This window comes from Saimiri boliviensis, chromosome 1 (genome assembly GCF_048565385.1).
Source record: "Saimiri boliviensis isolate mSaiBol1 chromosome 1, mSaiBol1.pri, whole genome shotgun sequence".
Classification (NCBI taxonomy): Eukaryota; Metazoa; Chordata; class Mammalia; order Primates; family Cebidae; genus Saimiri; species Saimiri boliviensis.
Window position 1 is genome coordinate 115,834,886 of NC_133449.1, and position 26,324 is coordinate 115,861,209.

At 40.0% G+C, this 26,324-nt stretch overlaps 1 protein-coding gene across 1 annotated transcript; it reads right to left on the bottom strand.

Annotated features, from left to right (window-relative positions):
- OGFOD1 (2-oxoglutarate and iron dependent oxygenase domain containing 1) lies at window positions 1-26,263 on the bottom strand. Its single transcript, XM_003943456.3, has 13 exons — window positions 26,027-26,263; window positions 24,733-24,878; window positions 19,959-20,005; window positions 15,665-15,765; window positions 11,120-11,236; window positions 10,454-10,545; window positions 10,129-10,257; window positions 9,428-9,541; window positions 7,223-7,302; window positions 6,507-6,820; window positions 2,835-2,957; window positions 2,225-2,283; window positions 1-1,763 (listed from the first exon to the last, which is right to left on the bottom strand). The coding sequence occupies exons 1-13, from the start codon at window positions 26,178-26,180 to the stop codon at window positions 1,602-1,604; spliced, it is 1,638 nt and encodes a 545-aa protein (XP_003943505.1). The 5' UTR covers window positions 26,181-26,263; the 3' UTR covers window positions 1-1,601.
- Between the last annotated feature and the right edge of the window lie 61 nt (window positions 26,264-26,324).

Sequence of the window (26,324 nt, forward strand, 5' to 3'; positions counted from 1 at the left end):
TATCGTGTAAAATGGTTTATTACCATATGCAGAGAGGAAGACAATGTAAGAACTAGTTCTGGACATTTTATCTCATCATTTAAAAATTAGTGTTTTATAACAGTACAATTACAGAACTAATATTACATGCGTAAAGTATATAAATATCCATATCAAGGGCATACCTGCTAAAACATTTCTTAACTGGCTGGGGTGCATAATTAAACCTTTTTGAAACTAAAAGACAAAGCAAAACTCATTTTCACTTAAATGCAAACTTCAGAAAAGAATGAATACCCAAAGTTTTAGGAGATGAAAGAGAAGAGTGGTTAAGAAGTTTAAAGGCCCAGTGCTTTTTGTATTAATTAGTAAAACCCACGCTAGAAGCTACTGCAAAAGCTAAAAATAAATGTAAAAAAAGAGGAAACAGGAGACTGTATTGGGATGGCATGAGAACAGCATCTTTCATCCACCCAGGCATACCCACACAGGTAATGATATAACTCCCTGGAACATTTGAAAAAAAAAAAAATTAACAAGATGTACAGCCTCTTGGCATTCTGATATGGCTTTTTAGCATTCAGTCTCTTAAAATAAAAAGCAATTAGTTACATAGTTGACCCTACAGTATTTAGAAAACAGAAGCAACATGTGAGGCTAGAATCATTTACTTATAAACAGGCCACAACTCCAGGATGGAAAGGCAGTGGGCACTCGGAAGTGACCACACATGGCAATAAGCAGCCTATCTTCTTTACCGACCGGAAGTTTCTTGGGGCATGTGATGGTAGCCCAGACCCTTTCCAAGGGAGTAATACTACACATCATCTAAGCCTACATTGTCCTGTGAGTGTCGTGGTGGAACAAGGCCACAGGCAGTGGGAGAAAATGTGATGACTCACTGTGTCAGAATTCGAAGGCCCAGCACGATCAGGATGTAAGGCTCTGTAATCTTCTAAACCAGCATGATTGAGAAGAACAAAATCTGCTATCATTTATGAGTTTTTCTAAAAAAACCAAAACACTGGAAAGAGGGATGAATCTTAAAGATTTTATGCTAAGTGAAATAAAGTCACAAAAGGACAAATACTGTATGGTTCCACTGATATGAGAAATACGAGTAGTCAAGTTGATGATAGAGACAAAAAGTTGAATGGCAGTTGCGAGAGGAAGGTGGGGGTGCAGAGTTATTGTTCAATGGGCACAGAGTTTGGGAAGACGGAAACGTTCTGGAAATGGATGATGGCGATGGCTGGACAACAATGAGACTGTACTTAATCCACTGAAATTACATATTTGAAAATGGGTAAGTTGGTCAATTTTAGGTTATAAATATTTTGCCACAATAAAAACAAAAAACATTGAAGTTAAAAATTCACTGAAGTCAGGACTCTGTGTTTAAAAAAAGCCAACTTTTTTTTTTAATCGAGAGAGAAATTTGTAGCTCCAAGCTCAAGGTCTAGGTGGAGGACAATCATTATGAGTCGTAGTAAAGGACAACCAGTTTTAAGAACATTGTCAGGCAAGCTACCATGTAGCTCTCCTTCACTCCATGCTTAGCTCTTCCAGACCTCCCAGTACTGATGAAGGGTCACATTTTTGTTTAGCTTTGCCCAGTGCTGTCATTCATAATAGATGAATGAAAAGTCCCAGAAACCTGTTCTGTTTGGGAAGGTTTTCTTTTGTTCTAGGCTTCGGTGGTTAATATGCTTGACAAATTTCAGAGTCTCTCTATCTCTGTAGACCAATGCCAAAGAATTGTTTTCTGGATTCACTGTTAGCAGCTGAAATAAGACAAATGCAATGACACATCAGAACACAGAACTTATTCTCAACTATTGGACAATTAACCATGGAACAGCCAGTTTCCATATCAAGTACTTAATCTGGGGATAAAGCGGTCCTCTGAATGCACCTTTACTAGGGGTGGCTGTCAAGCCATTTTCCAGTAAGTCCTATTCCAGCATATTGCAATTATTTCTTACTACATTGTAAGATTTGTGGGAATGTACCACATGGCTCCTAATTTGGAATTTCTCAGGAGGGTAAAATAAATGGTTACTGAGTATCCTTTATTTCATGTTGAGTATTTTCTACTAGAAATCAGAACCACTGCCAGGCAGACCAACAGAGACTTATCAGCTAAAGACACTGGTGGAAGGTCATAAAAACTGGGTTTTTGAAAAATGAAAGCATTCTCAATAACTAAAAAGGATTAGTTTGCTATCAATCAGAATAAACTTACCTCTTCATCTTCACCTTTGGCAATGTAAGAAGTAAAACCGCCATATTCGGGCTCCCAGCCTTACAAGAGAAAAAACAAATGGCACTCAGAAAGCTCTTATTGCAAGAGTTGCATCACCTGCTGAAACCACTGATGCCAATATGCTTAACAGTGGGGGATCTAGGAGTTCAGCAGTAACTGATTCTATGACTTGTGAGCTCGAATTTATCATCTAGTTTATCATGGATTCCCTTCCCCTAAATGCCTAATTTCCTGAGACAGCTGAACTGAAATGCAGACTTATTTCAATAAACTTTGAATAAGAAAATTAAGAGAGAACTAAATGCTAAATATACCCGGAAGGGCAATTACATAAAATCTACAGATCTGGGAGCACACTTAGAGGAAAATTATGACAAGGTCCATCTCTCCATTCCCTAGTCAAGTCACAGATATAAATCCTAGGAGACTGGAATTCATGACCCCCAAAATCCTTTAGATTTTGAGATCCCGTGATCTGAGATTCTGAACTAGGAAATTACTTACGAATTGATTCAGCTGCAAAGCGTCCCTCAAAAGAGACTGCCCCTCCTATGAGGAATAATTCACTACTTGCTTTCCTCTCTCTTACCTTCACACCCACAGTAGAGAGTTAAGTCTAGGGCAAATTCAGCCTTGCTATGGTCATGAATTAAAGTGTAGTGACCAGTCTTCCAATGCCTCAGTTCCCCTTGGCATGTGGGAACACTTGATTCTAAAAAGAAAAAAAAAAAGAAGGGCCAGAAACTTTAAAAAATAACCTTGATAGAACTGTTAGATTGCAAGGGAATGTTAATAAGAAATGAAATGGCAATACAGGGTAATCATTCCCACAAACCTTTGGCTGAATCAATTCAGCTTTATAAAAGATTGTCAGAAATTACCAGCTCCATTTTGGAGTAAAAAAGTTGAATTTTAATTTCTCTCTATAATAAATTTCAGATGGAAAAGAAGTCTAGTTGCAAAAAAATAAAAAATAAAACAGGAATATTATTTTATCTAAGCTTTAAGCAGAGATTTCTCAGCATGTCATTATCTAAAGTAGAAACCAGGAAAGGCAAAGATAGATCTGATTACTAAAATATTTTATAAAATTTAAACCATGCTGAACAAAATTTAAAAACAAACTATTACAACGTGTTGAACAGAAGGTTAATAATACTCCTCTGAGGCAGGCAGATCACCTGAGGTCAGTAGTTCAAGACAGCCTGGCCATTATGGCAAAACCCCATTCCTACTAAAAATACAAAAATATTAGCGGACATGGTGGCGTGTGCCTGTAATCCCAGCTACTTGGGAGGCTGAGGCACAAGAATCGCTTGAACCTTGGAGGCGGAGGTTGCAGTGAGCCAAAATCACCACTATACTCCAGCCTGGGTGACAGAGCGAGACTCCACCGCCCCCCTGCAAAAAAAAAGTTTAATACTCTTTCTTATATGTAACATTTTTTTTTAAAATAATATTTTTTTATTTTTATAACAGATACAATGACAAAAAGCTCAAAGGAAAAATACCCTGAGGTAATGACAGGCAATTCATGAAAAAAAATCATAATATACAACCATACACCATTAGTCAATGATAGGCAAAAGCTATTTTCACCTAAAGAATAAGCAAGCTGAAAAAGAAAATATGGTAGTTAGTCTGCTAGGAAGAATGAATACATCATCATGTACAATGCTGGTGGGAGTGCAGACTGACAAGAGTTTTGGGGAGGGCAACTTGGCAATTGCCTTAAAATTTTGAGCAATTGCCTTAAAATTTTGATGTATCAACTGGACTTCTGAGAAGCATTCTGAAGACATAATGAATGCATTGTTTATTATGACAGTGAAGAAACTGAAAAAATCTAAATGTTCAACACAGGACTGGTTAAGGTCATTTGATCCAGTAGATTGCAGGCATTAAAAATTATACTGGAGAACAGTGTTTTTCACAACTTAGTTGTGGCATACATTCTTGAAACAAAAGCTTCTAGAAATGCAATGTTGGAAAGCAGACACATGTAAAACTGCTTTGGTGGAAGGGTTTCCTAAGTGAAGAGGGTGTCCAAACCTGTTCTATTGCTACAAAGGATGTAAAAGGGTGAGAAAGAGGCTTATATTAAGTGGAAAAAAAGATTACAGAGCAATATATATGATATAGTCTCATTAAAAATACATGTGTAAAAATATAACCCCCATATGTGTATACATGTTATGTCTACATGGCAAAAAAACAGTGGAAGGATATATTTGAAATGCTACTATGGCCACCTGTAGATGATTATTATTTTTCTTTTACTTATTTGTTTTCTAAACATTCTGAAATTGATGTGTTATTTTTATTTTTTAAAAACATCTTAAAATGATCAGGTCTGTAATGTTATCTCACTAGATGTGCCCTCGCTCTGCCGATGTTTAGCACTGCTATCATATGCCCAGCTATTTTATACCTTTTGCTAAGCTTTATACCTTTTCCTCGAGATGGTGACCTTTGTAAACAGTGACTTTTCTCATTCACTTTTGTATTCCCTACTCTGCTTTGGCCCAGGGCCCCTTGTATACAGTAAGTGCTCAACAGTGGAATAGAGCACCTTTTGGCTGCCCATACAGATTTTATCCCAAGTTGCAGGTTCCCATAAAAATGAAACCAAAAAAGGTATAGAAGTGGACAAGTTTTGGCCAGGTATGACGGCTCACACTTGTAATCTCTGCATTTTGGGAGGCCAAGGTGAGAAGATTACCTGAGCCTAGGAGTTTGAGACCAATCTGGGCAACATGGCAAGATTCCATCTTTACCAAAAAAAAAAAAAAAAAAAAAAAAATCAAGAAAATTAGCTGGGATGTGGTGGCACATGCCTGTGATCCCAGCTACTTGGGATACTGAGGCAGGAGGATTGCTTGAGCCCAGGAAGTCAAGGCTGCAGTGAGCCATGATTGTGCCACTACACTTCAGCCTGGGTGACAGTGCAAGACCCTGTCTCAAAAAAAAAAAAAAAAAAAAAAGAAAGAAACATAATAGTGGACAAGTTTTTAAAAAAATCCCTTTGAGACTGAGACTCCATGGATACTGACTCTGGTTCCTCTAAGGGTCTAGGCATAAATGCCAGTAGTCTTTCTTTGAAAGATTAGTTTTTCTTGTTAATTGATAACAAGGAAAACTAATCTTTCAAAGAAAGGCTACCCTGTGTATTAAAATAGCACAGAAAAAGCCACCCGGGTCTGGTTTTTCTAAATATCTGCAGTGGACAAAGTGACTGGGCAGTCGGTTTTGGAAGGCCACAGAATGAGTTATGTTGCTTTCAGTTAGCATCTCAAACCACCAATTTTGTTCCCATAGGTATTCACCCTGTCTTTGCTCTCCTAACTATACAGGGTTCTCAGGACATTTGAGTGGAAGCAGGGAGTGGTAAAATGGGTGACAGATGTTCTCATCTGACATAGAAGTAAGTGCTGAAAACAGCTAAGCTGAATTTGTAGCTGCTCAGTTAATGGTACCAATATTTTCACAGGAGTGCTACCTCTTACATTTCTTCTATTTCTCTCTTTTCCGTCTTGTTTGTAGATGATTAAACTTCTACATGTAATAATTTCCTTCTACTTGTTTGTCCAAATTCAAGCAAGTTTTCTTAGGCTTTTATATTCAGATCTAAGCTTAAATGGTGCTCCTCAGAGAGACTTTTCTAGATGACCCATTCACCTAAGAGGCTACTCAGTCATTTCTTGTCATATAACACTATTACAATGTTTTGCATAGCACTTATCATTACTTGATGTTTTCTTGCTGTTCATGTAAACATTTCATCTTGCTGGGCGCAGTGGCTCACACCTGTAATCCCAGCACTTTGGGAGGCCGAGGCGGGTGGATCATGAGGTCAAGAGATCGAGACCATCCTGGTCAACATGGTGAAACTCCGTCTCTACTAGAAATACAAAAAATTAGCTGGGCATGGTGGCGCGTGCCTGTAATCCCAGCTACTCAGGAGGCTGAGGCAGGAGAATTGCCTGAACCCAGGAGGCGGAGGTTGCGGTGAGCCGAGATGGCGCCATTGCACTCCAGCCTGGGTAACAAGAGCGAAACTCCGTCTCAAAAAAAAAAAAAAAAAAAAAAAATTTCATCTCTGTCTTCTTCTTCTAGAATATAAGCTCCCAAAGACCAGAGACCTTGTCTGTTTTGTTCTTAGCTCTTCAAGGGCATAGTGGATGCTCAAGATATGTTTATTGAATGAATAAGTGTTTGAATGGTTAATGGTAAGTAAGGACAAATCCTAATAACAGCTTACCTTTCTTTGTTTCATTTTCCTCTGGCTCTGGGTCTGTCTGGTCATTGCTCTGTTGGCAATTGTTGCTGACGGCTGTCTGATTATTCTCTGGCTCAGGAGGGCTACGGCTAGTCCCTTCTTCAGTGCTATCAGCAGCAGAGGCAGCTTCTTCCTCTTTTTTGTCATTCGTCTCATCTTCTTCCGAAGGGGCCAAGCAATGAAGCTTCAGGCCGGTGAAGTTGGAGAGCAGCAAGAATAGTGCCTCAGAGCGAAATAACTTCATGCACTCCTTCAATATATCAGGAAGCTTACTCTCCTCAGCTTTCTCATAAAACCTGAAACACAGCAATGTCAAGTTGTTCATCAAAGCCACAGATACAAAATCATTGATGGAATAAAAGCTAATCCTTAGCTTTGTAACTCTCTTCCTAAATCTTGGCCCAGCTTACTAAAGAACAAGTTATTACAATAGTGAGACTTTGTTAGGATTTTGTAGGACATCCTGCTACTGGATGTCCGTGAGAACAAAACATCATTAGGGCAGATGTCCTGTTTTTGGGTGTGAGCCTTGGTCCATGATTGTGTATTTTCTCCTGTTGGCTATTTTGTTTTCTTTCATGAATTGCCTGTCATCACCTCAGTGTATTTTTCCTTGAGGCTTTTGGTCATTTTACTAGTTATAAAAAATGTTATAGGTGCTGAATGCAGAAGCAAATACCTCAGATGACGGGTTCTACCTTTTGTTCGGGGGACCTCGGCTGCTCCACTCCACATCTCCATGCTCCAAGGCCTCACAGACTTCCGCAAATTTCTCAGGCTAGAAAATGAGCAAATAAAGAAGCAGTAAGCAAATCTCCCTATTACCCCACACTGGTATGGCAGGTACAGCAGCTCTGCCAAACATCAATCTGGCTGATTCCTAAAAGGGGCAGTTGAGTCTACTCCTTTCTTTTCTTTCTTTTTTTTTTTTTTTCTGTTCTTATTGCCCAGGCTGGAGTGCAATGGTGTGCTCTTGGGTCACTGCAACATGTGCTTCCTGGGTTCCAGCGATTCTCCTGCTTCAGCTTCCTGAGTAGCTGGAATTACAGGCATGCACCACCATGCCCAGCTAATTTTGTATTTTTAGTAGAGACGGAGTCTCTCCATGTTGGTCAGGCTGGTCTTGAACTCCCTACCTCAGGTGATCCACCCACCTCAGCCTTCCAAAGTGCTGGGATTAATGGCATGAGCCACTGCACCCTGCCGCCTCTCACTCCTGTCATACAAGATCCCCTACTCCTACTGTGGTGAAGCCAGGGCAAAGACTGGATACAGCATCAGCTTGCTTTAGCCAAGAGATCTGAGTGCCCATTATGGCCCATTCTCTTAAGTAGTTATATATCTTATGTCAGCCTCCCAAATTGCTTCATTTATAAAATGAGGATCATAATACAGACCACAATACAACTCACAAGATGTTATGAGGATAAAAATTAAACTGCATTACAGTCAAGGTCATTACTGGAAAACCTCTAACAATTCAGATTCTCTAGGCCCCTAATTTAATAAGCATTCTAAATTCAAAAAGTTAGGTATGACATAAGGAAGCTGGTTAATCTATTAAAATATTCTCCACAAGAGGCTTTCTATTTATTTGTTTAATGCAGTTTCCCAAGCAGTCCTATCAGCTATAAATACGTGAAAAAGGAAAGATCCCATAGAATGGTTTAGGTAAACTCAATTGAATAGGGTATTCAGTTTATTTACTATAATATTTTTCAAAATCTTATATGCTAAAGTCAGCTATAAAATTCCTAGAGAGAGACAGAATGTAGAGTCTCTCAACCTTTTTTCATGGAGGAACAGCTCTTGGGACCATAGTTGCCTGGGACCCACAGTCAACTGTGAAGTGTCATGCCAGCAAGTTATCGTATTGGCCCTCACAACAACTCTGTGAGAAAGGCAAGGCAGGTATGAATCCCAGTTTAATTAAAGACAAAATAAATACCCAGAGTGACTGAGTGATCTGCCCAGGTTAGTAAAACCACAAAAGCAGGGCATGAGAATTGGTCTTCTGATTACTTTTTTTTTTTTTTTCTTTTTTTCTTTTTTAAAGATGGGGTTTCACCATGTTGGTCAGGCTGGTCTCAAACTCCCGACCTCAGGTGATCCGCCCGCCTTGGCCTCCAAAGTGCTTGGATTACAGGTGTGAGCCACCACGCCTGGCTACTTTTTTTTTTTTTTTGATGGAGTCTTGTTCCGTTGCCCAGGCTGAAGTGTAATAATGGCTCGACCTCAGCTCACTACAACTTCTACCTTTCAGGCTGAAGTGATTCTCCTGCCTCAGCCTCCCGAGTAGCTGGGATTACAGGTGGTGCCACCATGCCTGGCTACTTTACTTTTTGTATTTTTCTGAGTAGAGATGGGGTTTCACCATGTTGGTCAGGCTGGTCTCGAACTCTTGACCTCAGAGATCTGCCTGCCTCGGCCTCCCAAAGTGCTGGGATCACGGGTGTGAGCTACCACGCCTGGCCAGTCTTCTGATTTCTGATCTCTTTCCACTTATAGCAAGCTGCCTCATCACTGTCAAACATTCATCAACAGATATTGACCTATTAGTAATCTATTTTTAAAAGTAGTAAGATGCACCATTTTTGTTAGAGGAATAGAAAGGTAACTACACACAACTTCTGAGGATGGAAGCTTCTGTGTGTGTGTGTGAATGTGTGTGTCTTTAAGACTCTAGAGAACTGGGGAATACCCAAGGGATTCTTAACCCACTAAGCATAACACTGATACTAATGTTAGTGTTATCATCATTTCTATATTTTATTTGAAGAGGGAATGACATAAACATTCTAATCAGGAACAAAACAAAAGCTCCGCAGTGATGCCTATTCACCCATTCAGGAAGCAAAATTACATGCCAAACAAAATATTCAGAACAAGATACGCTAGCCTACCTTAAGAAACTCCTTCAGTAGAATTTCAGAACTTTCTTCAAACTCTTCTTGAATTTGAACTTGGTAATCCATGTCCAGATAAGTAGGGTTGATCCAGTCATACAAAATCTCATGCTTACGAAGAGGCAGCAGATGCAAAATGTGAGTTAATAATTCCTATTGCTTGTGCTCTAATATCATTTCACACTAATAAAATACAGGCAAATCCTTATTTTATAAGTTTTTCCTATTAAACATAACATACTAGAAAATTCTGCTTGAGAAAGATACCATCAAAAGTTTATTTAAGAAAAGGGGAGGATGGCTCAATGGCTCACACCTGTAATCTCAGTTCTTTGGGAGGCTATGGTGGATGGATCATCTGAGGTCAGGAGTTTGAGACCGGCCTGGCCAACATGGTAAAACTTTATCTTTGCTGAAAAATACAAAATTAGCCAGGCATGGTGGCGAGTGCCTGTAATCCAGCTACTGGGGAGGCTGAGGCAGGAGAATCCAGGAGGTGGAGGTTGTGGTGAGCCGAGACTGCACCACTGTACTCCAGCCTGGGCGAGGGAGCAAGACTCTGTCTCAGAAAAAGGAAAGTGGAAAGGGGCAAGCTCAAGTTTAAAGTCCAGTTTCATTAATAGAAACAGCTAACTTTAAAATTGGAGAAACAAATGATATGCTATAGTTCCTAAGACAAGGCTATCAGCAATTCTTACATCTTGTGGGATGTGAGGGCTCCTAGGTATGAGGGGTTCGAAGTAGTTGGGAGGCCTAGTCAACGATGGACCATGAAACCAGCCACTTATAGACAAACGTGACTTTTCTTCAGACAGGACTTCAGACACCTGAAAGGAAAAGCACAGCAGCACATCAACACGAAGAGTAAGGGGGATTACCAGCCAATGCATGTTAATTTCAAGGCCCCCCATGCTAAGTATTAAAACAACATCAGATAACAAGTCGATGGAGCTGTCATGTTTGGGTAATGGGTGATTAAAAAGCATAATCCTTGGTACTCTATTTGTCGTTTACAATCTTTACCTGGTGAAAGGACACTGGAGATACTTCAAAGAAAACCAGTTTGTTCCACGAAGGGATAAGAGACTTGACAATCTGCTTCGGCTGAAAGTGTTCTGCACCAGGAGAGAACACATCCATAAGTGTGGTTCATTGCCATTAACCACTGCCAGGATGCCTCATTTTACTCTTGACAATCTCATTTCTGAGGACATCTAGATGTGCTCTTCAGACCCTGAAATGCCACGCTTTCTATCTGCTTCACTCATACTTGTGAGTTTGACTAAAGGGCATCTGTTCTTACTACAACATCTGTCTATTATTGAGAAGGGTCTGAATAAGTTCTCGAAGCTTCCTGGAGTCAAATTCTGGTGCTAGATATTCAAAAAAAACCTTGATTTTTCTGTCAAATGGACTGGCCCAGGCAGATTCATAGCCACACGCAGCTTTATATGCACTCTACTCTTCCACAGTCAGTATTCAGAAGCTGGGTCTGACTATTTCTCATCTTAAACAGATTCTAATTTATTGTTGGAGTAATTTTTAAGTACAAGTTAAAGAGGTGGCTGTCAGGGCTGGCATTTATTCCTCTTGAGGTATTCACTCAATTTAGGTATTCACTAAATCAACTCAGCTTTAACTCCGAAGTGGCCACTGGTGGTGAAGTGCATGCACTTGTACTTGTCTTACCATCAATGCTGTACAGGTCCAGGGTACCCCCCAGGCTCCTGTCCCAGGCAGGAACCAGGTACAGGATGAAGGCGATACGGCGCCCTTCCAGCTCATCATCATGGCACAGCAGGGCATCTGCAATAGTTTAATGTATACCTTAGATCCCTGCAGATAGTGACCAGCTGACATCTGACTCTACATTTAATATCAGTCCATTTGACATTCACCTGTAATGTCAGCTCCAGCTTTAAATGTCCTTCAGCTTTAAAATGACACTTATTTCTCCTCTTTTATAAGTAAACAGTAAGTCAATATAGAAAACTCTAAAAATGCTAAAGAGCACATAACTAGATCCAGATATAATCACTGACAGTAGTTTTGCATATCATCTTCCAGTATTTTTCCTATATATATGTATTTACTTTAAAAAAAAATAGCATCTGACAGTGGCTATTTGTGGCCTGCTTTTTAAATTACATGGCAAGTATCCTTCCCTATCAATATACACACTTGGCATCACTTTTAATGGCTGCAGCTATTCTACTATATAGATTATGAACTTACCTACTTCCTCCTTTAATAGATTTCCTATTTGTTAATTAAGTTGTTTCCATTTCTTGGCCATTATAAAGACTAATTCAATGAACATTATTGTACATGGATCTTTTTGTACTTGTTCCCATTCGTTTCTTGGGTAAACTTCTAAAAGCCATGTCTTGGGGCTAGCAAGATAGGCATCTGTGCAGGCTGAGAGGGAGGAAAGGCTACGGTGAACTGCAACCAACTACACATGGATGGATTGTTTCAATAAATAAATATATTGAAGATAATGGGAGCCAGGTTTCTCACTATTCAAGAAGGGAGTTATAAATATGGAAAAGCAGAAATCTAGAATGAACCCTGTGGTGTTCAACTGGAACTCGAGGAATCTATGTGAATTCAGTTTCTCATATATATATATATATGTCTGTGTATGTGTGTGTGTGTGTGTGTGTGTGTGTGTAAAATACAGGCTGGGCATGGTGGCTCATGCCTGTGATCCCAGCACTTTGGGAAGCCGAGGCAGGCAGATCACCTGAAGTCAGGAGTTGGAGACCAGCCTGGCCAACATGGCAAAATCCCATCTCTACTAAAAGTACAAAAATTAGCAGGGCATGGTGGTACACACCTGTAATCCCAGCTACTCAGGAGTCTGAGGTAGGAGAATTATTTGAATCCAGGAGGCAGAGATTACAGTGAGCTAAGATCACACCACTGTATTCCAGCCTGGGTGACAGAGAGAGACTCAGTCTGAAAAAATATATATATTCTAAATATAAATGTACGTGTGTGCATCTGTGTGTGTGTATGTACATGTATACAGCTATTCACCATCTCTTTACACTGAAAGGGTCTGGGAGCAGTGACACTCTAATTGCAAAGACACTTAAGAGTCCAGATCTTGATTGTTAAGTATCATCCTTCACTAAAACGAACCAGCGTTCTTTGGAAGAATGGCCAACTCCAGGTCATTTTAGGATCCTGGCATCGAAAATACAAGATAAACGTGGAAAATCTTATTTTGCAGAAAGTAAGACAAAAAAAAAGAATGATAGGGACATAGCAAAAGGAAACAGAAGTCAGTTTGAAAGAGCTCTCCTTGGTCAAATCAGGGAAAATATGAGCATCAGTATAATGATAGTAACTGATAACAGCTCATTACACAAATAGCAATCCATAAATCCATACCAATATAAACAAATGAATGAATAAATAAATAGGGAGAAAAGTCTTGTCTAGAGTAGAATGACAATAACTGTAGAGAGATGATTGTGTTATAAAATCAGCATCTGGCAACCTTCATGGTAATAATTTAGTAAGAAACATCAGAGAATGCTAAAATAAGCGAATCAAAGTTTGATGAGAAATGGGATATATTTACATAATCTTAAAGTATCTCCCCATAAAATACATACTGACAGGGAACAAGAATAGTGGAGAAACCTGATGTCAGCTACCACGTTAATCAAGTGATCAAAGTTATAATAATGTGACACACTGAAACCATGCACCACCTGATAACAGTGAAAAGAACACATTATTAATTCTGTAATCCTGCCAAAAATATATGGCCTAAATCTAATCATGAGAAAACATCAGACATCCCAAACTATGGAAAGTTTTCCAAAATAACTCATCTGTACATCTTCAAAAGCATAAAGATCATGAAAGTCCAGGAAAGATGGAGGGGCTATTCTAGATTGAGGGAGGTTGAAGAGACAATATTATAACTAAATGCAACGTGCAATCCTGACTGGATCCTTTTGCTATAAAGGACCAAATAATGAAACCTGAAGGAAGCCTGGAACTTAGATAATCCATTGACATGGAATAATGCATCAACATGAATTTCCTGATTCTAATGGTTCATGACTATCATGTAGGAGAATGTCCTTGTAGAAATTACTGAAGTATTCAGGGGTCATAGAACATCACGCCAACAACCTACTCTCAAGTAAAACTGGAAAAAATAAATTATTGGTACTATGTATGCCACTTTTCTGCAAGTTTGAAATTACTTCAAAGTAAAAAGAAAAGATATTGGCTGGACATGATGTCTCACACCTGTAATCCTAGCATTTTGGGAGGGTGAGGCAGGTGGGTCACTTGAGGTCAGAAGTTCAAGACCAACCAGGCCAACTGGTGAAACTCCATGTCTACTTAAATACAAAAATTAGCCGGGGGTCATGGCACATGCCTGTAATCTCAGCTACTCAGGAGGCTGAGGCAGGAGAATTGCTTGAACCCAGGAGGCAGAGGTTGCCGTGGGCCAAGATCGGGCCACTGCACTCCAGCCTGGATGACAGAGAAAGACTATGTCTCAAATAAACAAACAAAAGAAAGTATATGATGGTAAATGAAGATACGCCATATGGCTTTTCCTGTGTATCACCAAGTCATCCTCTAAAAGTTGTGAGCAATCTATACTTCCAGGATAGTGTATGAGAGCACACTCAAATAATTATTTAGTAAAATTTAAAAAAGGTAACTCCTTTCCTTCTAGGTAAAAAATCAAGTATGTATCCAAAAAACCATTTATGTGGAGAAAAGGAAACGGAGGGATGTACCCCAAAGTGGTGACAAGAGAAGAGGAGGCAGGGAGGTAGGGAGAAGGTGAAGAAAGCTATCATGGTTTACACCATATAATTGCGATATTGTTTGTTTGTTTGTTTGTTTTTTCCTTTAAGAATATATTCACTTGGCTGGGCGCAGTGGCTCATGCTTGTAATCCCAGCACTTTGGAAGGCCAGGATGGGCAGATTACAAGGTTAGGAGATCAAGATCATCTTGGCTAGCATGCTGAAACCCTATCTCTACTAAAAATACAAAAATTAGCCAGTTGTGATGGCACACGCCTGTAGTCTCAGCTACATGCGGGGTTGAGACAGGAGAATTGTTTGAACCTGGGAGGCAGAGGCTGCAGTGAGCCAAGATCATGCCACTGCACTCCAGACTGGGAGACAGAGTGAGACTCTGCCAAAAAAAAAAAAAAAAAAAAAAAAAAGTGGCTCATGCCTGTAATCCCAGGACTTTGGGAAGCCGAGGCGGGCGGATTATCTGAGTTGGGAGTTTGAGAACAGCCTGACCAATATGGTGAAACCCCATCTCTACTAAAAATACAAAAAATTAGTTGAGTGTGCTGGTGCATGCCTGTAACACCAGCTACTCAGGAGGCTGAGGTAGGAGAATCGCTTGAACCTGGGAGGCGGAGGTTGCACTAACCCGAGATCACGCCATTGCACTCCAGCCTGGGCAACAAGAGTGAGACTCCATCTCAAAAAAAAAAATAAAAATAAAAATAAAAACGTATTCACGGCCGGGCGCGGTGGCTCAAGCTTGTAATCCCAGCACTTTGGGAGGCCGAGGCGGGTGGATCACGAGGTCGAGAGATCGAGACCATCCTGGTCAACATGGTGAAACCCCATCTCTACTAAAAACACAAAAAATTAGCTGGGCATGGTGGCACATGCCTGTAATCCCAGCTACTCAGGAGGCTGAGGCAGGAGAATTGCCTGAACCCAGGAGGCGGAGGTTGCGGTGAGCCAAGATCGCGCCATTGCACTCCAGCCTGGGTAACAAGAGCAAAACTCCGTCTCAAAAAAAAAAAAAAAAAAAAAAAAAAAAAAAAACAACGTATTCACTTATTTACTTCAAAATAAAAAAGAAAAGGGAAAATGGCGTTGAAGGAGATGGTTGTTCCTTAGGAAGTCTAAGAATATAGAGTTTATGTATCACTCTCAATTTCTTGATAATTGTATGCACAGTTGGTATATATGTGGATTATGGGCATTTTGCTGAAAATATGGTCAGTAGCTTTCATCATATTCTGAAAGACAACCAACCACTGCTTATGCCTTCTTATAAGGTGGGTATTTCTGTCTGTGAACTGTGTCTTTATCAGGAAGATCCGGATGCTTTGCAGGGACATTCAGTCAAGTGTTTTGGTACACAGATACCGTCTCTCCATTACTGTTGAGTTAAAGCCTTTAAATCCTATAGACATCAGGCCTTCAACTTCCTTACCAGTGAATTCATATTTAGCACAGGACATGTCAATGGTTGGTTCCAGGTCAATTTTAGAAATATCAGAAAGCCAGGACCGGAAATCTTCAAACAGAATTTTCCTAGAAATGTAAACAAAAGAAAACCTGTTATGCTGCCACAATGTGGGCCCTATTTGGACCTAGGTCACAACTTTTCTTTCCTGGAGATCACATTTTATTCAAGAGATACATCCTGAGATCTCATTTGAGACATTCTGAGAAATGTTTCTCAGTTCAAATTTGCATAGTTTAAGTCTAATGTTCCCAGAAAAATGAATGTAAATCTCTATCTACTGCGGCTTATTTGTTTTAACGGTTCATGTTTTCTCAGTATTTTCTTCCTCCTAAATTTAAAGTATGCCCTATCATGGCAGCAGTGACAAAGACCAAAGCCTTTGTCATAGCAACCCATCACACCAATGTTCTAGTCCAAGTTACTGATTTTCAGACATGTTTTTCAGCACTAAAATGGAAAGCTCAACTTTCTTTCTCTCTCTTTTTTTTTTTTTGAGATAGAGTCTTGCTCTGTTGTCCAGGCTGGAGTGCAGTGGCACGATCTCGGCTCATTGCAACCTCTGCCTCCTGGGTTCAAGCAATTCTCCTGCCTCAGCCTCCTGAGTAGCTGGGATTACAGGCATGCACCACCATGCCCAGCTAATTTTCACATTTTTAGCAGAGATGGGGTTTCTCTATGTTGGCCAGGCTGGTCTCCAACTCCTGACCTCAAGTGATCCGCCCACCTCGGCCTCCCAAAGTGCTGGGATTACAGGTGTGAGCCACCATGCCCAGCTTCAACTGTTTTTCTTTACACACTTTACTTCACTTCCAATGCCAAATATGTGGGCTTTTCCCCACACACTGACCAATTCTCTGACACCAGCTGAGTGTCTCAAAAGTCAATTCAATTCTGACACTATCTACCAGGGGTTAATACAGGTTAAGGGCTTAGTCCCATGAGATTGCCCCCAGTGTGACCTCTCCTCTACCACCACCACCAGCCCTGCCCCCCACTGTTTCAGATACGAATTACAAGTCCAAGTTGTGACCTATATGCTTCTAACCAAATAGTTATAAACCAGAAGTTCACACTACTGCCTCCTCGGGTTTGATAATTTGCTAGAATAGCTCACAGAACTCAGAAGAAGTTTGTTTACTAGATTACTCATTTATTATAAAAGGATACAGCTCAGAAATAGCCAGATGGAAGGGATGCATAGGGTGAGATACGGGGAAGGGGTGTGGAGCTTCCACACCATGGTCTTCCCCAGTTATACCACCTTCCCAGTACTTCCATGGGTTCAGCAATTCTCAACTCCTTTGGTTAGGGTATCTGATGGAGGTTTCATTATGAAGGAATAATTGATTAAGTGATTGGCTATTGGTGATTAACTCAACCTCCAGCCCCTCTTCCCTTGCAGGAGGTCAGAGATCTGTGCCAGGAATAGAGACCAAGACCAAATATACATTTATTATAAATCACAAGCATTAATACTAGTACCACCATTTAATGAACACTTAGGTGGCACTGTTTAGAAGATTAAAACAACTTTAAATGGCAATAATGGTGAGTGTTGAATTAAATGCATAATAATGAGTAAAATCCTTCATAGAAGTTCTGATGCTAACAGGATACCAATAGGAGATGGTGAACATTTCCTGGCTCTCTACCTAGAAATCTCTTGAACACAATTTATAACTCATTCAGCCAATCAACTTTGAAATTATGAATTATTAACCCCAAGGAATTAAAAACATTTTTAAAAGATTTACATTAGTTCAAATTATGCTTACAAAGATACTTAATATTTTTTGGATCACCCTACTCCAAATGCATTTAACTGAAATTACCATAAAATACAACTGTCCTTTTTATAACTAAATATCAAATCTCCAGGTTGATCTCCAAGATTTCATTACCAAATACCTTTTTATATTATATACTACCCAAACAAAAAAAATTCCATTATCAGCTGTGAATAAGCTTAAAAAAATTCCATAAAATAATTGTGCTCAGTCAGTCCACCCAGAGGTGCCATGTTAACTTTTAAAGGCAGAGTTGCAAATTATATAGAATGGATCAGGACAGCAAACGGCTGAACCAGGCTTCAGATAACGTGAGTGATAAATATTTCTTCAAACTCTTGATATTCTAAACAACTAATAGTCTTAAATCCTTTACTGGTAACATCAGCTTCCACAAATTCCAGAAAAGCTCTTCTACTCAATTCTATGGTAGTGTCACAAGGACAGGCTTATTTTCTGTCATTGTTAGCACTTGTTAATTGTATTCATGAAGGAACTCACAGAACCCAAGTAGGAAATAAAAAGATCAGCTTTCTGTAATGATTAAGGAATTGCCGCTAGCTCACCATCTGGCTGTAAGCCTTCTGTGTGGAATGTAACTCAGTCCCACATGAAATGCTTAGCAGAGTGGTGTTGTGAACTAAGGAGTAATGCCTTAATGCATGATAACCTGTCTTTAGGGGGGAAAAAGTCTAAGTAAATATGAAACATAATGTGTTACAGCTAACACACAAGCCATAGTTCAGGATTTAGAAGAAAGAAACTGTGTAGGCTGCCTATCATACATGGAAGTGCTACAGAGAAAAAATAGAACGAGAATAAATAATTTATGCCACATAGATGAAAAACAGCTATTACAAAGCAACATGTACTCATTACAAAAAAACTAGGAAAAAATCCCATGTAAGTAAAAAACTGTTAAATCTGTATTCCTACTAGCAAGAGTTAAATACTCTATTTTTCCAAATATTTATCATTGTACACCCAAATGTAAGTGTGTGTATCTCTTTGTAAAATAAGATAACATGACGTGAATCTACTGGTCAGAAAAAACCAATGAACCATCAAATTGCGTGTACCGTTTATTTTTTTCTCTTGACAAAAATGTGTATCATTATTTTATATATCACTAAGAAAAAAATGCTGTCATTTAAAGTAGTACACAAAAGTGATTGTGTGAGACACTAGATCTCAGAGCGGTGGCTCACAACTGTAATCTCAGCACTTTGGGAGGCTGAGGCAGGTGGATCACGAGGTCAGGAGTTCAAGACCAGCCTGGCCAACATAGTGAAACCCCATCTCTACTAAAAATACAAAAATTAGACAGGCATGCTCTCGTGTGCCTGCAGTCTCAGCTACTAAGGAAGTTGAGGCAGGAGAATTGCTTGAACCCAGGAGGCGGAGGTTGTGGAGCCGAGACTGCACCACTGTACTCCAGCAACAGAGTGAGACTCTGTCTCAAAAAAATAAAGTTAAAAGTTTCTTAGAGTTGAGAAAATAGAGTAATGACAATATTCATATGTCAAAATTCATATAGATCATATTTAATGGTTACATAGTTTCCACTTTTTGTTTTGTACTATTAGGTTTAAATCTCCACAGGCCATTAAATTTATATATACTTTTTCAGTATTATAAACAATATTACAATAAATAATCTTTAATGGAATCTTTGAGCATATCCTTATTTTCTCAGGATAAATTCTTATAAGTGAAATTATTCCACAAAAAGATATGCATATTTTTGGCTGGGCATGGTGGCTCACCCATATTACATAATCCTTGCACTTTGGGAGGCTGAGGCGGGTGGATCACCTGAGGTCAGGAGTTCAGGACCAACCTGGCCAACATGATGAAACCCTGTCTCTACTAAAAATACAAAAAATTATCCAGGCATGATGGTGGGTGCCTGTAATCCCAGCTACACTGGAGGACTGGGGCAGGAGAATCACTTGAACCCGGAAGGCAGAGGTTGCAGTGAGCTGAGATTGCACCACTGCACTCCAGCCTGGGCAACAAGAGTGAAACTCCATTTCCAAACAACAACAACAACAACAACAAAGATATCCATAATTTCAAAGGTTCTGATACATCTTTCAAAACCATCTTCTAAGAAAGACTGCAGCAGTGTATAAAGGTATCTATAACTGATCTATACCTGTCGACACTAGGGTTTTTGTTTTTAATTACCAACCTAACATGTGAAAAATGCTATCTCCAGTGTTAACTTCTGTTTCCTTGATAACTATCAAGGCTGAACATTTTATCACTGAGAACTTGGGCCTTGGAATGAGAGACGGATTTAATTTTAAGCTATGCAAACTTAATTTCTCAGTCTCTTTCCTCCTCTACAAAGTGGGTTAACGATGTCAACAAGGATTATATAACATACACAATGTTGTAACATTTAAAGAACTTACTACTCGGCCTGGCACATGTTAGGTACACAACAAATATGATTACTTGTTTACCTTAAAGCAGAGATGTGAGGCTCTCTTCTCTTCCTCAAATCATCAGACTGGAACATGAAAAGAGAGGGGGAAAAAAAAAGGGATTTCCTTCACATAAGAAACACACAAAGGAGAGCAGTTTAGTGAGTGTTCTGGTCCTAGCATCGACAGTAAGAGCCCAGACTCGGAAGCCAGGCTGCTTAGGTTTAATACAGGTCCCTTCCATTGGATGGCTCTGTGACTTGGCAAGTTACTACCCTCTGTGCTGTATTCACTGAACAAAGTCGTTGTAATAGTCTAGTTCTTATGCCTGTTAAGGGAGACAGACAACAGACACAAAAAGCAGATTAGTATAAAGATGGTGAGAAGTGCACAAGGGGAAAACAAATCCCAGGAAAATAAGAATGGGTAGTGCTGAGCCTGGGGAGTGGTTTGCAATTATAATCAGGATGGCTAAGGTAGACTTCAAGGAGTTGAAACAAAGACTTGAAGAAGGCTGGGAAGTGTGGCAAGGGAATATCAAGGCACAGAGCATTCAAGGCCCTGAGCATGAAGCATGCCTGGCCTATTCAAGCTACTGCAAGAGCAGAGAAAGAGAAGGAGGGCAGTAGGAGACTTAAAGCCATTTTAAGTACTTTGGCTTTGACTCAAAGAAATGAGAAGCTTCACCTGATTATATCTAAGCAAAAAAAAAAAAAAAAAAAAAAAAAGTCATTGGAGTTTTTGAGAAATAACATTCTTTAAAGACAATATCCACATAACACATAATATCTCCATAATTTCAAGTGATTAAATTTACCATTTAACCACTTGAAGGTGTGTAATTTAGTGGATTTTAGTATATTCACATTGTTGGGCAATCATTAGCACCACCTAATTTCAAAAGTTTTTTTTTTTTTTTTTAAGATGGGGTTTCACCATATTGGTCAGGCTGGTCTTGAACTCCCGACCTGAGGTGATCCGCCCGCCTTGGACTCCAAAGTGCTTGGATTACAGGCATGAGCCACCACACCCGGCCTAATTTCAAAACTTTTTAACACTCCAAAAAGAAACCTTTGTGCCCATTTAAGCAGTCAGTCCCTATTCTCTCCTCCCTGCAGCCCCTGGTAACCACTTGCCTATTCTGGACATTACACATAAACGGAATCATACAATATGTAGCCTTTTGCATCTGACTTCTTTCACTTAGCGTAATGTTTACAAGGTTCATCTATGTTGTAGCAGTATCAGTATGTCATTCCTTCTAATGGCTAAATTGTATTCCATTCTATGGGTATACCACATTTTGTTTATTCATAGTTGAATAGTTTCCACTTTTTGGCTATTATACGTAAAACTGCTACAAACATTTGTGTACGAGTTTTTATGTGAACATGTTTTTAATTATCTTGGGTCCATTTACATTTTAAAATAACACAATGACTTCAATGACTGTGTGAGCAGGCAACAGTAGAAGGGAAAATGGTTGATACACAAATAGAATAATCTTGGGGAGACACAGATGGCTTGAACCAGGGGTTGGCCTTTGGCAGTGGAAGCAGTAAGAAGTGGGCTTCTCTGGATATACAGCGGTGCGCCACTCACATTCTGAGAAATTTGTTGTTAGGTAATTTCATTGTTGTTCCAACATCAGAGTGCATTTACATAAATCTAGATGGTATAACTTACTATACATCTAGACTATATGGTATAGCCTATTGTTCCCAAGCTACAAACAAGCTGGCATGTTACTCTATTGAATACTATAGGCAAGAAAATAGAAGCATTTGTGTATCTAAACATATCTAAATATAGAAAAGGTACAGAAAAATAGGCATTACTTTATGGGATCACTACTGTATCCACTGCTGACAGAAAACGTCATGTGGGGTGACTGTATTTTCAAGGTAGAGATAGCAGAGTTTCACGACAGACTGGAAGGTAGAGATAGCAGAGTTTCACGATGGTCTGGAGATAAGGTGAAAGAGGAATCAAGGATGACCTCCTTTTTGGCCTGAGCCCTGGGAAAGATCAAGCTACTATTAACTATGATGGGGAAAACTGCAGGTGGAGCAGAGTTAGAGGGAGAAGGCCAGAAGTTTAACTTCGAACTTAAGTGTCAGACACTTATTAGACATCCAAGAGGAGGCAAAGCCATGAGACCCATAGACATCTGTGTACCTAGGGAAGGAGTCTAAGCATTAGGATGCAGAGTATTCTGCCATTAAGATGTCAGGTGGAAGAGGAAGACCTAGCAAAGGAAGCTAAGAAGAAATGGCCACTGAGGAAGAACAGAAACCAAGAGACCATGGTAACCTGAAAATGAAGCGAAAAAAATGTCTCCAGGAGGAAAGAGTGATATAGTAGGTCAAATGCTGCTGATGAGCCAAGGAAGGACTGAAAACTGATTATCAGATTTAGGAATGTGGAGGTTATCAGTGACCTTGACAAGTATAGTTTCAGTACAGTAGCACAAGCGAAAGCCTGATTAAAATGGGTTTACCAGAGACTCACAGGAGAGGAATTTGACACAGTGCAGACAAGTCTTATAAGAAATTCTGCTGAGAAGAGAGCACAGCAGTGGGGTGGTAGCTGAAGGGAAAATTTGGTCAAGAACTTTATTTTTTCTTATGATAAGAAGAACTAACAGCTTCTTTTCTTTTTGGTATGCTGAAGGGAATGATTCAGAGGGAAACAAAAACTGATAGAGTTTCCTCAACTGTAAAACAGGTATAGTACTGTACCTCTTTCATGGGATTGTTTTGAGGATTAATAACTAAATATAAAGGACTTAGCATGGCATAAAGTATGCATTCAATCATGCTTGCTTTAAAAAATACATAATATTGGGCAACTCCTAATGACAAAGTTGATTATGGGAGTTGGAAGGTGTCAGAGATCCAATTACCAAGTCAATTCATACCACAAGCAAGGAAAGGGTATGGATGAGGATTAAAGGGGCAGGAGAATGAAACCAGATTTTATATCCACTGTCTTAGGGTGAAGAGTTCCTGTCCAAAAGGGATTAATAGTAAAAATAGTATTCACAGTAGAGTTTTACCAAACTTGCATGTGGATCCAAAGTAATGGGTGCTCCTTTTTTTTTTTTTTTAGTCACCCAAGGCTCTTTTTATTATTTTGCCTTTTATCTTCCAGTATTTTTAATCTTCCAAACTGCATTAAGTAAAAATCATTCTGATGTTTCAATTTTAGTAATCAGAAGCATATGGTCCTAAATTAACAAGAGGCCAAGTGTGTGATAATCACAATGGCAGGCAACTGTGGTTTTTAATTAACCTGTGCAACCTTACCGTGGAAAAACGTTTAGTTTTTGGCTTTCTGAATTATTAAGAGTCATATGTTTCATGTATTTATCCTGGTTAATTCAGTCATGTGTATAAGGCCCAAAGACAGAAGATCTGGGGAAGGTCAGGATACATCCATTGGACCAATCAGCTCTAACGTAAAAGAATAAGAAAATCTCTTATTTACTGTCTTATCCCAAATAAAATAAAATGGAAAAATGCAAAAACAAAAAACAAAAATAATCTTCATCTTTTTTTTTTTTTTTAAGCAAAGATGTCCCTGAGGTTTTCAAGAATTTCTAAGAGTGATATTCTACATGTACTAAAAGATATACCCCCAAACTGAGGAGACCAATGACCTGTACTTCTGTACCTAGACTGGGATGTGTCTTCCAGAGTAGAAAAATCAACCTTTAAAAAAGAAAAAGAGATAGTCTTTTCTGCCCAATTAAACTGTCCGCCAAAAAAAAAAAAAAAAAAAAAAAAAGAATGGATGTAACTCTTTGTCCTATTGCAATGTAGAGCATACTGTAATACATCAAGCCACCTGAAACAGACATAAACTGAAAATTTTATTTGAGCTGGAATTTTACTCGTCACCCAGGCTGGAGTGCAATGGTGTGATCTCTGCTCACTCCAACTTCTACCTCCTGGGTTCAAGTGATTCTCCTGCCTCAGCCTCCCAAGTAGTTGGGATTACAGGTGAGTGTCACCACACCCAGAAAATTTTTGTATTTTTAGTAGAGAAGGGGTTTCACCATGTTGACCAGGCTGGTCTTGAACTCCTGACCTCAGGTGATTCACTTGCCTTGGCCTCCCAAAGTGCTGAGATTACAGGCATGAGCCACCGTGCCCAGCCTGAACTCAAAATTTTAAATGGTAATTATCTCCCAATGCACAACTCTCTTCATTATACCACTTACCCACATGTCCTTAACCCCTTTGTTTATAACATACTTCCTCCTCGGCTTAATTTGTTTCTTCACTATCTCTGTAATCATCACTTTCACCTCCATTATTATTTCTGGCCTGAGCAACTGGAAAGATCAAGTTGCTTTTAACTGTGATAGGGAAAACTGAAGGTGGAGCAAATTTAGAGAAGACCAGCAGTTTAGTTTTGAATTTAAGTGTCAGACACTTACTAGATATCCAAGAGGAGGCAAAGACATGAGACCCACAGAAATCTGTGTACCTAGGGAAGACATCACTCTCTCCCTTCCTGCAGATGAAGAAACTGAGAAGTCTTTGAGAGTACAGAGCCTGCACTTTAAACACTGGATTTTAAAGTCTTACAGAGGAGGCACTGTCTAAGGCTTCCGTATAATAATTATAGCCCTTAACACATAGTTCACACTCAGTAAGCTTGGTTAAATGAAAGCATGCTCTTAATAATGTCAGTAAGGACCCTTCAAGGCAAACCCATCCTAAAACCTCAAGTCTAAAGGTATTGAATGATTTTACAGACAATAATTTCCAAGGTGGAATAGCTAATGCAGCAAAGAAATAAATACCTGCTGGAACTTATATAAATCATTATACTTCTCATGGAAATCCAAGTTCATAAGTTCCTTCTGAAGCCCTTCCAAGAAGTCTTGGCTTTGGATGAAGTTTGGGATCATGCAGTGAAGAAAAGGGTCCATGTCCATGACAATGGCTTCTGTTGGAAGGAAAACATTATCTATGGATTTTTTCCTTTCTTTTCCCAAGTTACTGTCAGAGGCATTTACTACCTACTGTACTTAAAAAAAAAAATCAGTTCAGTTCAGGCATAACCACTTCTAATTCCTTGATTTCTACCCCAACATTTATCCACTGCTTCTAAATCACCATCCTGCTAATCATCACTACCACCTACCAGGTCCCAGGCCCTGGGGTGCTTTACATGCATTATCTCATTTTATCTTTTCGACAGCTCTAAGGGAGATATTATCACTCTCCCCAACCTACAGATTAAGAAACTGAGAGTACAGAGCTTGCACTTTAAACACTAAGCTATCATTTTCCATAGGCATCCACCCAGGACCTTCGTCTTCAAAGCACTTGACAACAGAAAGAAAAATCACAGGAAACTCTAGAAGGGGATGCCAGGCATACAAAGCAGAGCTCCTATCACATAAGGTGATGTTTGAAGCTGAGGCTGGAATCGTTCAACGCAGCCTCCTTTCCTTAGTCAACACGTGTTTATTTTCATACATCATGTAGTCAAACTAGAGGCGCGTAAAGACGAGAAAACTCGGGAGCCGAGCTGGCAGCTCATGGCAAATGGTCTGGCTAGACTCTCCTGGGACAGCCGAGCAATGCCCTTGCACGACAAATGACATCAACCACTCCTGTATTTGTCCAGACGTGTATTGGGCCTTACTCAGGGAAACATCTACTGAAGCCTGCAAGCATTAGCTTATTGCTTCCATTCACCATCTTTCTGAGGTACGTGCTATTAACTATCCCATTTTACTTAGGAAGCAACTGAAGTTTAATAAAGTTAACTCCATTGCCCGGCGACGCCCAATCAGGGGAGAGGATTCTAGCTCGGTAATCTGAGAATCCAGAATGCAACTATCACTTGCATACCCTCTGCTTCCCGAAGCTCTCCGGCCTCCATTTCTCCCTCTTCTCAGGTTTACTAAATTCAAACCGAATTTGGAGTGAAAGAGAGCAGCAGCCGAGGCAGGAGGGTCGGAGGTGGCCAAAGTCCTCCGAGAGCCTCTTCCCTTGCTGCCCCGCTGCCAGGGTTCGAGTTCCAGGGCTTTTTCAGAGGTCCCCAGACCCCTGAGTGGCGGCCCCTCCCTGAGAGCACCCGGTTACCGTGACTGAACGGCGTCCTGCGGCTCCAGGCCTCAGCCACCTGCTTTTTCAAGGTTTCCTCCGTGACAGCGTCCGAAAACTCCGCCATCACCTCCTTCTTTCCCTTTTTTCCCACCCGGGCTGGGCCGGGCTCCGCTGGCCGCTTTCCATTCATCTCCTCCTAAGGTACAGAGCCAAGCCACGGTGATCAAGACGCTGGTTTCCTAAAGGGACTACAATTCCCGGCATGCCCCCTCTACCGTGTTCCCCGGCGCTACCCAATTGGAGGCACCAAAGTAAGAGAAGGCGGAACCTATAC